At 39.5% G+C, this 14,052-nt stretch overlaps 1 protein-coding gene across 1 annotated transcript in view; it reads right to left on the reverse strand.

Annotated features, from left to right (window-relative positions):
- CSMD1 (CUB and Sushi multiple domains 1) overlaps window positions 1-14,052 on the reverse strand; it is a 2,270,760-nt gene that overhangs the window by 29,188 nt on the left and 2,227,520 nt on the right. The window contains exons 61-64 of the mRNA XM_090033387.1: window positions 11,941-12,114; window positions 9,015-9,088; window positions 4,025-4,136; window positions 1,562-1,741 (exon numbers count right to left, since the gene is read on the reverse strand). Coding sequence (XP_089889513.1) covers window positions 1,562-1,741; window positions 4,025-4,136; window positions 9,015-9,088; window positions 11,941-12,114 — 540 coding nt within the window. The remainder of the gene's footprint in view (window positions 1-1,561; window positions 1,742-4,024; window positions 4,137-9,014; window positions 9,089-11,940; window positions 12,115-14,052) is intronic.

The raw sequence follows: 14,052 nt of genomic DNA on the forward strand, positions 1-14,052 counted from the left end.
GACAGGCACTTGACTGGGATAGTTTAATCAGGAATGCTCCTGCCATGAACTAGATGACCTGCTGAGGTCCCTTCCATACTTTCCTATCATGTTAAATGTAACAATTACTACTGGTAAATAACAATAGGTTTACAGAACAAACCAAAAAAAGAAACTATTTAGGTGCAATGGGCCAGAACCCAAACATACTTAAATTAGCACAGATCCATTTAAATCACTGGATCAATTTCAATTTGCACTAGGAAAGGTTTGGATGACATATTTTTGGACACCTTAAAAATCCCAGAATCAGGAATTGTTCTGTTGCATGCTTTTTTCTCACAGGAATTCAAAGTGAAATGGTCCCTGTACATAGAGTACATAAAAGGCCCATGAACCACTTATGCTTATGTCAAAGAAATTATTGATACTTGCATAGTGTTACTCTTGTATTCCTTGTTTTCTCAGGGGATTAATTTTATCTATGGCTCTTTCTTAATTTCATGCAAATATTAGCACTAGTAGAAAATTGTTCTCTTCTCTTGTAGATGATTTTTAAGGCCAGAAAACAATATACAAGAGAAGAGAAAACAGCTTGAGCTTCATTTGAAAGGTATTTCAAGTTACTCTCCATCAAGAGTAGTAATATACCGGAGCAGTGAAATATTGTTATTCAGGAAGTGGACAAAGAGCTTTATGCCTAGACCACAGTTTATTGTAGCAGTGTTGAAAAAGAACAGCATGGCAAAACCTTGGAGTAAACCCACCAGTTGTCTGTACATTAATACTATTTTCAATTTTTTTCTACCATTGCCTAAATGTGATATGCAAATAGTTAGTCAAGATCTCATAATCTTTTTATTACAAACATTAACATCCAGAAAGACCCAGAGACATAAAACCACACACATTTAAATAAAAAGGCCAAATTCTGCTCTAAGAATTCAATATCCAGAATTACACTATTGGTATTATATGGCATCGATGCTGGTGTAACCAAAGTAGAATTTGGCCCAATGGCTTAGTTTCAGTTTCTTTGTGTTGGGTTGTTGGAGATGATTTTAAAAGAAGCATCTCCTTCATGGATAAAAAAAAATGATGTAATTTATTCAACATGCCTCAATGACTCTAAAAGCCAGTTTTCTATGAAATAACTTTATAATTTCTTTTTTTTAACTAAAAATTGCTACACATATATATTAAACACTGAAGACATATGCAAAGACTGACACACAAAAGGAAATAAAAGGGCCCAGTAAAGAGTTATATTCTGTTGTTTAGTTGGCCTTTAATACCAAAAAATACACAGTGATAAGTGATATCTTGTGTTACTTAGTTTTCTCTTTATTAACTGTATATTTAATGTTTTTCCTCATTGAGTTTAGGCTGGTGCTGAAAAAAGTTTGGCTTTCTTTGTTTCTATGAAGCTATTTTGATTACATATCATTTTAGAAATTTTAAATGCTAATGTTCAATAAGCAAATTCAATCAAATATACACAATATAATCAACAGAATTATGCTAAGAAAACAATGTAATGCAATTATGTACAATGCAGTGAATCACTTGATCAATGACTTACTTTTACAAATAGGTGATTTTCCTGTCCATTTCATATCTGGTTTACATGTTCGATGTTCTGATCCACCAGCAAGAAAAAATCCTGGCTGACAGGTGTATACCAAAGTGTATCCTAATGTAGGAAGATCTATGGCTTTCACATCCACATGCGCAGGTGTTTCTGGTTGTCTGCAAGCGTGAGCTGAAAGTGGTTTTTTTTACAGTTAGAAAAAGCTGCAGGATCTATGTACAGAATTTAGAACAAGCACGTGTTAACTCATTGCCTTTCATTAGACAAACTTGCTACTGTTTAAGTGACAAGTAATTTTCATGTTTTGAGCAGAAATAGCACTAAGACTCTGGCTGCACTGTAGTGGAAAGTTGGAACTGATGATGTCCTCGTATAAACTATTTCTGCACAATATACTGAAATGTAATTATCATAGGAATAATAGCAAACTAGGGCTGGAAGGAATCTCACAAAGTCATCTAGTTGCCAAGGTAGGACCATTCCAGACTAAATCATCCCAGCCAAGTATATGTCTAACCTACTTCTGAAAGTTTCGAAGGATGGACACGTTATGAAGGTAAAGAGTTAAAATGAAGAGAAACCAAGGTGCATGTCATTGCAAAATATGCAGTAATGAGTATTGTGAATTATTGTACTGTCAGAGCTTCAAGTATCCCCTGTACTCAATATCTCAGAAAACCTTGAAGATTATAGACGGGCTATTGTGCTAAATAAATTCCTTGTAAACTTAAAATGAAACTAAGTTTCCATAGAAAGATTTTTTATCTTAGTACACTGTATATAAGACATATTGCTCTCAATTTTTCTATTTTTCTGAACCACTTTGTTCATTTGTAACATCACAAAGTTAATTGAAACAGGGTAAGAATCTAAGGTCACTCTAATGGTTTAATGGTTTTTGTGTTAGATGAGTGTATTTTTTCAACCATCATGCAAATCCCAGTAGTAATCAAATATCTCCCTAACCATAGCCCAGAAAATTGTTAGTCTTATTTTATAGTTCATAACATTTTACCCAACAAATCATTCTTTTGCATACCAGAGGCCATATTCTGATCTCAATTTATCAGTGGAAATGAAACAAAACTACGTTAATTTCAACCTTAATTTCTACATTAATGTACTAGCATTCCATACACACCTTTTTCCCCAAATCAGCCTTATGAAAAGGAGGTGCATGTCTTAAGTGTGGAAGCTGATTTTCTTCTCCAGAATGGAAGCAAACATGAATAGAAGCATGAAGACACTGCGCTTCAGAATGCCTGCCAGCTTCTGTTTTCCTGCCAGTAAGCAGGAGAACAACCCAATGTTAACCCTTTCACAGCTGCTCTCAAACTAGAAGCATTGTTTGGTTGAATTACTGCTACTTTGAGAGTGGCTATGCCTGAACTGTACCCCTCATGCTTGCTGACAGGGAGAGAGAACCTGGAAGACATTATGAAGTGATATGTTCATGCTCTCTTCATAAAAAAAGCCATGTTAGGCCATGACTCTGGAAGACATCTCTTTTCTACATTCTGCCTTTTAAAAACAAGATGTGCATTTTATTTGAGGGGGTGTGATATCCAAGGAACTATGATTATAACTTTGAACTGGTGAAAGCAGAATTTTTCCCAAAAGCATTAATATAATTATTGTGAGCACCATTAAAAGGTATCATTTGCCAATGCCTACTGCACAAAACGTTTGGAATACTGAAACAATACTGGACTCACTGAAGGAAAATGAAAGAGTAACTAATTAATATGGGTTATATAAAGTCCAGGCATTCCTGAATACACGTCAGAAGGTAAAACAACAAATAAGATAAATTAGGAAGAAATAGGGTAGTAGTCCGAGTAGATGGGGTATTCTGTCTTGATAAAAAAAAATTTTTAATGGTTTAGCCTGTCATTTTGATATACTCACTATGCCTGATTCTTTCATGATAGGTGCCAATCAGACATTATATGAATCATTACAATAAAAAAATAGATGGACACTAACATTATGTCAGTTAGATTCAGTTTTATGTGTGTATCTTATGTATTGTAGGCACATAAATATTCAGAAAATCCTAATGATTAATTGCAGAGAGAGAAATGCAGAGAAGTACCACAACGGTGCATTACCTGCATAACCAAGCTAAACAATGGAACTAGTAATGAGGAAGACAGTCTTTTATCCTGCTGAAAGACACTTTCTCTGCAATTAAGGCATTGATGAATTGACCTAAAATTACTTAATAACACTTTGAAATTAATTAATCTTTAGCAGTACTGTGGACTGTTTTTATACCCAACAATTTTAAATAGGAAATAACTGTGGCAAACTATACATTGTACCTGTTGATAAGCACTGTTTTTTTTCATCATGAGTATTCCATATTCACTATTGTGGGATTTAAAAAGTATTAATTTATTACTCTGTCAAAAATTATGTGTGACCAAAAATGTATAGAAAGAAACTACTTACGAATGCATTCTGACTGTATGCCACTCCAAGTTAAGTTTGCAAGGCAAGAACGAGTTGTGGAGCCCTGAATATGATAGCCTTTTCTACATCTGAAAAAGACTGTGCTCCCAACCTAGAGAATCAAAAGTAGAAAAGATGACAGAAAACAGGAAATCAGCCTTTGCCATCAATTTGACAGCACAGTTATAGGCTACTTGCTTGATTTTAGGAAAATATTTTCTATGTGTCATCAGTTTGCCTTTACAGTGTTAGAATTTTTCCCTATGGAATAAAAGGTTTAGCAACTGGTCTCTTTCATAACAGTGAAATTGAAGTTATCTGAAACTGAGAAGTGGAAAAAAGATGGGAAAACCTGAAATAAAAAAAAAAAATGACACTCTATACCACTCAGCCTTTCAGCCTGCCAATGTGTGACAGAAGCAAACCCAAAGTGTGACAAAGAACTGAAATGAGGCTATATTTCTCATTCACCAGACTATCTCTATTATAATATATATGATTATAAGTATGTTTTACATATGGTTCTCAATGTATCGTTTTATAACCATTTGTTAAAAAAGATGTTCTGGCCTGTGCATTCACCTACACTTAAAACCATAGACAATTAATTTGATTACTTTAATTTCATTGCATTGTTTGCACTGGATTTGTGATCATTTACTACTTGAGTTCTGCTGGAGGTGTTCAAATACCAAAGTACTGATAGCTACCACAGAAAGCTGCATTTTGATCAGATGGAATATAACCTCTATTATGAAGGGTAAAATGCTAGCCTGAAAGTGAAGAAGGCTGTTCTCTAAGAAATGGCATAAAGAGAAGAAACAAATCATTTTCTTTAGAATCCTGTTGAGGAAAATAAAGTATGGAAACTGGGTATGACTTTTCAACTGACAACTGAAATTTTTTTTTCATAATGGAAGTGGTAGAAAGACATTGCTGGGAAAGTTTTTGTACGTATGGAATTAATGGTACTGAATAAAAAGTTCATGGCAAGGCATCAAGGTAGAACAATTGAGGGTGAACAGCTGTCCAGTTATGGATTGGTTTTGTTGGCTGAGGAGAGTTGGTGATACTTTGCTGAAGCAGAAAGGAAAGAGCTGGAGGGATTAAATTTAAATAGATACAGATTCATAGATTCATTTATAGATTTTAAGGCTGGAAGAGACCTCACAAGATCATTTGGTCCCAAAAAAAAAAAAGAAAAGGAAAAGGAAAAATGAGGTATCTGGGTTCACACCAGTAACTGAGTTTGGTTTCTTTCTTCATACTATAAAATAAAATGAAGGAATACATTCTTCATCTAGCTCATCAAAATATGGTCTGAAAGAGGGAACCATCTATGAAAATCAGGGTAGTGAAGAAAATGAATGCAGGTAAGATGAATTATGGTACTGGTAGGCAGGACAGAAACATCATGAAGAACTCTCCTCCTTCAAAACATCTTTCTCTAATGAGGGTACTCACACATGCCCTGCTAAAAATTAGTCTGCAGGAGTGGATACCTCATTAAAACCAGATGACCTAAAAGCCATCTCACTTGGTGAATGCATTTATATTTCAAGACTCAATTACTATTACTTTGTTATAACTAGGAATGAAAGCACATACCTCTGGAAACGTAAGTCTAAAAAGGGTACTAGGAGTGGTAGAGAGTGTGTTGGAGTATTTATGATCCAAAAACTAAAATTTACTGCTGATGTGATTAGATTTCATAGATTTCATAGACATTAGGCCTGGAAGGGACCTCAGGAGATCATCGAGTCCAGCCCCCTGCCCAAAGGGCAGGAAGTCAGCTGGGGTCATAGGATCCCAGCAAGATAAGCATCCAATTTACTCCTGAAGGTGTTCAATGTAGGTGCTTGAACCACCTCCACTGGCAGACTGTTCCAGACCTTGGGGGCTCGGACAGTAAAGAAATTCTTCCTTATGTCCAGCCTGAAATGGTCTTGCAGGAGTTTGTGACCATTCGACCTCGTCATCCCATGGGGCGCTCTGGTGAACAAACGTTCCCCCAGAACCTGGTGGTCACCCCTGATAAACTTATAGGTGGCCATCAGATCACCTCTGAGCCTACGCTTTTCCAGCCTAAGGAGTCCCATGGCTCTCAGCCTGTCATCGTAAGATCTGTTTTCCTGACCTCTGATCATGCGCGTGGCTCTCCTCTGGACTCTCTCAAGCTTCTCCACATCCTTTTTGAATTGTCGAGCCCAAAACTGGACGCAGTACTCCAGCTGTGGCCTCACCAAGGCCGAGTACAAGGGGAGAATGACGTCCCGGGATTTGCTCAAGAAGCATCTATGGATGCAAGCCAGTGTTTTGGTCACTTTACTAGCCGCAGCATCGCATTGCAGGCTCATGTTCATCTTGTGGTCAATGATGACCCCCAAGTCTCTTTATTCTGTAGTGCTATCCAACGTAGCACTGCCGAGCCTATAAGGATGCTGCAGGTTTTTCCTCCCAAGGTGGAGAACCTTGCATTTTTCAGTGTTAAACACCATCAGGTTCTCGTCCGCCCATTTGCTGAGGCTGTCCAGGTCAGCCTGGATCACCCGCCTATCTTCTGGCATGGATGCTTTGCCCCAAAGTTCGGTGTCATCGGCGAACTTGGCCAGTCCACTCCTGACTCCAATGTCCACATCATTAACGAAGATGTTGAACAGGATGGGTCCCAGGACAGAGCCTTGAGGGACCCCACTGGTCACAGGGCACCATGATGAGTGACTGCCATCGATTACAACCCTCTGGGTCCGACCAGGGAGCCAATTTCCCAGCCAGTGGATCGTGGTGGAGCCAAGGCCACAACTGGCCAGTTTGGCCAAGAGGTGATCATGGGATACCAGATCAAAGGCTTTTTTGAAGTCAAGATATATGCCATCAACCTCTTCTCCTTTGTCCAGGTGACAGGGCACCTGGTCATAGAAGGAAATGAGATTGGTCAAACAAGACCTACCCGCAAGAAACCCGTGCTGGCTATCCCTTAGGATGTTAGCCTGGGCCAGTCCCTCAAGGATGGCTTCCTTAATAAACTTTTCTAAGATCTTCCCCAGGATAGAAGTCAGGCTAATGGGCCTGTAGTTAGCCGGATCCACTCTCCTCCCTTTCTTGAAGATCGGCACCACACTGGCCTTCTTCCAGTCTTCGGGCACTACACCAGAGTGCCAGGAGTTTTCAAAGATCCGTGCCAGGGGCTGGGCTATGACGCTCGCCAGCTCCTTGAGTACCCTGGGGTGCAGATTGTCAGGGCCGGCTGACTTGAAGGTATCCAGCTTCTCAAGGTGTTCCTTCATGAGGTCAGCATTTATGGAGGGTAGGGGATCCCCATCACCCAGATCTCCCTGTCCCATAGCAGGCATGGGCGTCCCATGGGACTGATGAAAGACTGACGCAAAGTACCTATTTAATAGGTTGGCTTTTTCCTGGGTGTCAGTTGTCAGTTGCCCCATCTGGTTTAGCAGGGGTCCAACATTGCCCTTGCTTTTCCTCCGGCTCCCCACATATCTGAAAAAGGACTTTTTGTTGTCCTTGATGCTTGAAGCTAGTTGGAGTTCAGTTGCAGCCTTGGCTTTCCTGGTTTGCTCCCTGCAGGACCGGACCAGCGCGGAGGAATCCTCCTTGGAGGTGAAACCCGTCCTCCATCCTTTGTAGGCTTTCCTTTTTAGCCGCAGGAGGTCCGCTAGGTCCCTGGAGAGCCAGGAGGGCTGCTGTGCCTTCTTGCTGCCTTTCCTCCGTGTTGGAATAGATTTAGCTTGTACATTAAGGATCGCTTCCTTAAGAAGCAACCACTCTTCTTGAACTCCCATCTCCCTGGGGTCATGGTCCCTGAGGGCCTGATCGACAAGCCTCTTGAGCTTGTCAAAGTCGGCTTTTCTGAAGTCAAGGACTTCTGTGCTGCTTGCCAGCTTTACGGCGGATGGTGAGGGTGATTCACCCAGCTTCCCACCGATCACTAGGTCACCGATTAGGTCGCCCCCCGTAGCCAGTAGCAGGTCAAGCAGCGCTTTGTCTCTCATTGGCCCATAGACTTCTTGAGTCAGGTAGAGGTCATCCATGCACGAGAGAAAGCTTTGCGACTGCTCAGATTTAGCTGAGTGATCTTCCCAGGAGATGTCCGGGTAATTGAAGTCACCCATGACAACCAAGGTCCTGGAGCAAGCGGCCTCAGTCAGTTCCTGGGCGAACTCCTGGTCAAGCTCAGGACTTTGAGTGGGAGGTCTGTAGTAGACTCCTACCGTTGTGTCCCCTGTGGCGTTTTTCATAAGATAGAAAAAATGCAGTAAGATGAAGCCATACAGAAAGAGTAAAGGTGAAGCTGCAGGCTTGTTAGGGTAAGTCACAAACTAAAACCACTCAAGAACGGCAGATTGATATAGAACTGGTAAGTCTGGGAGTTTCATAGGTACATAGTACTAGTCAGAGGACTATGTTAAGGAGAGGCTATTGTAAACTTCAATTGCACACTTGCAAATAATACCTGATGGAATTTACTTAATAAATGCTAATCTTTCTGAACAAAGAACTTCATTGACCCATTATGTTTTTATATACTTCTGTCACTTTTTTAGTCATTTTCAAGATTGACACTTAATATGCTAATAACTCAGATACAATGAAGAGATTATAAGGACACACATCAAAGAGACATTTTATCACCATGTACAATGACGTTAGCTGCTGTATTTCTATATGGAATGTAATGTGATTTATTAATTACATGAAGCCACTTGAGGCAAATCTACATCCCTTAGTGCTGTGGCATACTGTGCCTGCTCCTGTGCTAACAGGAATAGCACATTTCAGGAATGTGTTAGTCCTGAAATGGAGTAATGTAGCCACCATAATGTGGCCCTGTCTGCAAACCAATTAGCTTAATACTAAAAATAACTTAAAACAAACCCTGTGATTTTTTGTGGAAAATAAAGATCTGACGGTGCTAACCCTTGTATTCAAACACACTCTAATTTGGTAAATTCAGAAATAAAATGGTCATTACCTCATATCCCCTGGAACTGTTTTGCATTCCAAAATGTGGGGTACCAGGGTCTGCACAAGTGTTATGAGCTGGGTCTAAAAAATAAAATGGAAAACACAGAAGATAGTTACTGTTATAAGAGTGAGTTTCCTAAAAGTCTTCGCAAAGATTATCACTCTGCCAATTCCTATGAATACAAGAAACACTACTGATAACCTCAGTGTATTTTTATATTAGGTATTACATCACTTTAAATTTTCAGAGCTATATTTCAATTTTTATTTTTCTCTCAGTGTCACCATGATCTAACAGTAATTCCTGCAGATTGTTATCAGAGTAGACATTTCCATATTGGGATTTTCTTCATTTTTCTAGAGCTAACCTCTTTAACTTTTGTTGAATACATAGTGCATTCCATCACAGGAAAGCATTATGCATTATGCAGATGGAATATTCAGAGGCAACTTTCCATCTTGTTTTTCTTAAGAACTGTGGAGATGTAAAGTCAAATATCTGAAAAATAACACTATTTTCTCTAGCAACTCAACAATCAAAGTATTTAGCAGACTCCCTATTTATCAGCTCGAAAACTCACGTTTTTTAAAAAAAGACCCAGGCCTCATATGTGTCTGAGGCGGGTGTGAGTGCAGAACACTGCTCACCTGGGTCACCAGCATGATTTAAAGCAATTGTTCCAAGCCACACCACTTTCATTCCCTGACTAACATGACATCTGGAAATGCTCTATCATGTCCACTAGGTGAACAGCGTGGGAGGCAGGTTTGCATAGGAGCTGCCAGCTATACTGGAGGGATCATCTTTTGTGTGGCTATTCTGATTTTGTATGGTGATTTTAAAATAAAGTACTTACATCTTAGCATAGGATCTAGGCCTGTACTTCATCTAAACCATTTTCTGCACCTATATTTGTAATTTTATAATCTAGTAATACAATATGTTATTTAATTCCTGCTCAGTTTCCACTTTCAGTCCTAGTCAGACACTTTCATCATCTTATTAGTATGACACACAGTGCACTAATTTTGGAGGGAAAGTCTAACCGCTTCAAAATGAAGAAAGATGGGAATGTAACACATGAGGTTAACAAAAAGTACTTGAGCATCCAAGGGACTTTTAACTTCATCATTGGTTAGCCTGGAACAGTTGATAATAGTAAAATGAAGCAGAAGTTTCCTCTCCTAACAATGCCATTTTCAAATACTTCAGATGCTCTAATGTGAAACAAGTTTTGTTGCCATAATAGGAGAGCTGGGTGAGCATGGTGCATGAGGGAGGCTGTATGAGGTATATATAATCTTTTGAGAACAGTATATTAAGAATAGTTATGTATTGCTTCTAATATAAAAACTACCAGAAACTGACACTCCTGGACATCTTCAAAGCTAATCCTTCATTATCAGGCAGCTGTCTATTTTTTATCAAAAAACTATTCTTCATTCCTGAATACATATGTACCTACTGTCCTCATTTTCTGGATTTGAGCTATGGCCTGCTGGATAGATCTACAGTGTCAGCTTTTCAAGGAAGTCTATAGCTTTTTGGGCCAGTTCAGTTCTACACTAGAGTAGGTTCATTCAGAAAATATTGAGGAGGATTTTTTTATAATTTCACAAAATCAGTGAGAAAATTTCTCTGTTTCCTATTGGGAAAATCCTGATGTCAGCCAGAGTTAAAGTACTGAGAAGTGATCTCATTTGATGTGATTCTGTAGCCTTCTGAAAATCTGTGACTGCAATCAACAGGAGGCTGAGCACACCCAGATGTTTCAAATCTCAGCAGATCAGGCCAGTATTGACTATCATTAATATTTTAAATTATGTCATTTTGCAAGCAATTTTCACAAGCTTGAAAGTATCATTTTAGCTTCAGACTTGATCTTGATAACTTCTAAGTTCTTTTAACTCTCAAACCACAGGATCTGACTTGTAGTATTCTAAAATTTGCTGTATATCTAAATGATTCCAAAAATAACCAGAACATCTTTGTCCACATAAACTTGACTTTCCTTATTTCCAACAAGGCAAACCATGAAGTAAATTGACTAATGGCTTTAAACAATTGTATTTATCTTCAAAGTGATGTACTCGCAGTAAAACCTATTAATCCTGATCTGAACTTATACATAGAACTTTTTGTATTTGGAAAGCCCATTGTTAGATTTATCAAAAATAATATATTGTAATATGAAAGTAATGTGTGTACAGGAGGAGGAACTAGGTGAAAGTCTGCAGAGTTGTGCTGATTTAATTTGGACTACAAATCCCAGAAGCCCCCAGTAATGGGAAGACAGAGCAGTATGCAGGTGGTACCTAGTCATCCCTGCACATAGGAGTACACAGTGGAGCTGGAGATCTCACTGGCTTGGTCAGCCAGGGACTGTGGACTGAAGGAGCTGGATTCAGACTTGAGGGGGCTCCCAGCTGCTGTTTGAGTGTTGTAGGCTTATTTGCGGGACACCTCCAGAGGTTGCAGGAGGGGGGCAGAATTAAGGTGCTAAGTATATGTTGCCACTGTGTTGATTTTTCTTCATTTGTTGGCGCGTGACCCTAACCCCTGTGATTGTCTATATAAAAATAGTAACTCCTTCTTGTTTTTTGCATCAGCTTCTAGGGCTGCAGGGTTGGCACAGTATTATCTAGAATGGGTTGACAAGTTATGGTTGCCAGATGGATTACCACCAAGCAATTGGATCTGACATGCAAAGTCCATACATTTGTGGCAGTTCAGTGGATGGCCATGCTTGCAGCATTTCTGTGGTAGGTTCACAGTGTGGGATGCAACTACACCAGGAGGAAAGCACCAGCAGCATGCCTTTGGAGCTAGGTCTGTTAAAAAGGCCTGCCAATTGATTGCTGTTGGTGCTTAATTTAGACTATTTTGTCTAAAAACCACATAACTAAAAATGGCGTGTAACAGTAATTGTTACCAATGCATGCTGGCTGAACTCCACTCCAAGTACCATCTGCTTCACAGACTCTTCTTGAAGAACCTATCAGGATAAAGGAGGGGTTGCACTGAAAAGTAACTTCAGAGTTGTAGGTGAAAATTTTTCCATTAAGACGCCCTTCTGCTGGTGTACCAGGATCTCCACAATATACAGCTATTCAAAAAAAAGAAAAGGAAGAGGAGAGTTGTTCCAAGAATAAAGCATAGTGCAATTATTGTTTACATTTGGCATGTATTATTGGTGTTACAAGGGAATCAGATGCTATTACTTGCTGATTATTATTATGCACAGAGACCAAGTACAAACATCAATATCCTACATTCATAATGTTGCTCGTACCTAAATTCCCCCATTCTTAAGAACTGTATTCACAATGTACACACACAAAAATAGGTGCCTTTAATTAAGTGATTAAAATGAATGTAAGTATCTTTGAAAGTATTGTCTTGTTGTCAAAGCTTCCCTGTTTTAATGTTTGACCCTTTAAAATGTGACCCAATTCCATATTAGTAAAACCCATAGTGATAGGGGTGAAATCTTGCCTCTATTTAAGTCAGTGGAAAAACTTTTTGTGTGTATTTGATATGGTGGTTCAGAGAAAGAAGTGTAGCTCAAGCATTTAGGGCCACAGCTACACAAGATGTTGATTATTCAGTCATTACTGGTGTTAGTGCGCAGTAGCATCACTGAACAGCTTTTCTGTGACACTGTGCAGTAGCTCATTACTAATGCTCAGTGGCATTGTATCACACTTTCAGCCACGTGATGCTACTATGCAGTAGTCATGGGCTATTTCACAGTCCGTGTCTCATGTAGATGTGGCCTAGGCATATTAAAGGAGCATTGAAATGAGGCCAGGGATCAAAGAGAACATTTCAACAGTAGAGGTGAGGGGAAACACTCATTGTGCATTAGGGAAAAGAAGTAACAGAAAGATGTTGGAGAAGTTGTAAAGAAAACAGTGAAAAGAAAAGGAGGTAAAGGAATAAAAAAAAATATACTAAAGTTATGAGTTAAAGGATTAGGGAGGATGAACCTGTCAACAGAAAACAGAAAAATGAGAAATTCAGAAAGAAATACAAGGAGTTCAATTTTCAGATATCTTGATTTGTTTTGGCATTAAGACATACAAACATAGAATTATAGAAAATTAGGGTTGGGAAGGACCTCAGGAGGTCATTTAGTCCAACCCCCTGCTCAAAGCAGGACCATCCCCAACTATATCACCCCACCTAAGATTTGTCTAGCTGGGCCTTAAAAACCTTCAAGGATGGAGATTTCACAACCTTTTTGGGTAACCTGTTCAAATGTTTTACTACCCTCCTGGTGAGAATGCTTCCCTAATAACTAACCTCCTAATAACTGACCTAAACTTCCCTTGCTGCAACTTGAGACGATTGCTCCTTTTTCTGTCACCTGCTGCCACTGAGAACAGTCTAGCTCTATCCTCTTTTGAACCTCTCTTCAGATAGTTGAAAGCTGCTATTATATCCTTTGTCACTCTTCTCTTCCCTAGACTAAATATGTCCAGTTCCCTCAGCCTCTCCTCAGAAGTCATGTGCCCCAACCCCCTAACCATTTTTCTTGCCTTCTTCTGGACTCTCTCCAGTTTGTTCACATCCCTTCTGTAGTGGGTGGCCCCAAACTGGCCACATTACTCCAGATGTGGCCTAATCAATGCCGAATAAAAGGGAGTAATCACGTCCCTTGATTTCCTGTTAAGGCTTTTAGCCTTTTTCACAACCAAGTCACACTGTTGGCTCATATTCCCTTTATTGTCCACTGTAACCCCCAGGTCCTTTTCTGCAGAGCTGCTGCTTAGCTTACCAATTCCCAGCCTGTACTAGGCATGCAGTACGGCTATCAGAAAGACAGCTGGGAATGCAAGTCTGAGCAGAGAATGAAAAGTTGAGGTGGGGATGCATTTCTCTGCCCACTAAAAAGTGGTGCAAAGCCATGGGATCAGATAAGGTTGCAAGGGATCTTAAGTAACCAGAATTGAATAATCAGAATCTCTGTCTTACGTCTGTACTTGCTACAGCAAGCAGCTTAGTGCCATTATTTTGTTCTAGGCATGGATTTGCTACTGAG

The sequence above is a fragment of the Crocodylus siamensis genome, chromosome 1, assembly GCF_052110815.1.
Source record: "Crocodylus siamensis isolate JL-2025a chromosome 1, ASM5211081v1, whole genome shotgun sequence".
Taxonomy (NCBI): domain Eukaryota; kingdom Metazoa; phylum Chordata; order Crocodylia; family Crocodylidae; genus Crocodylus; species Crocodylus siamensis.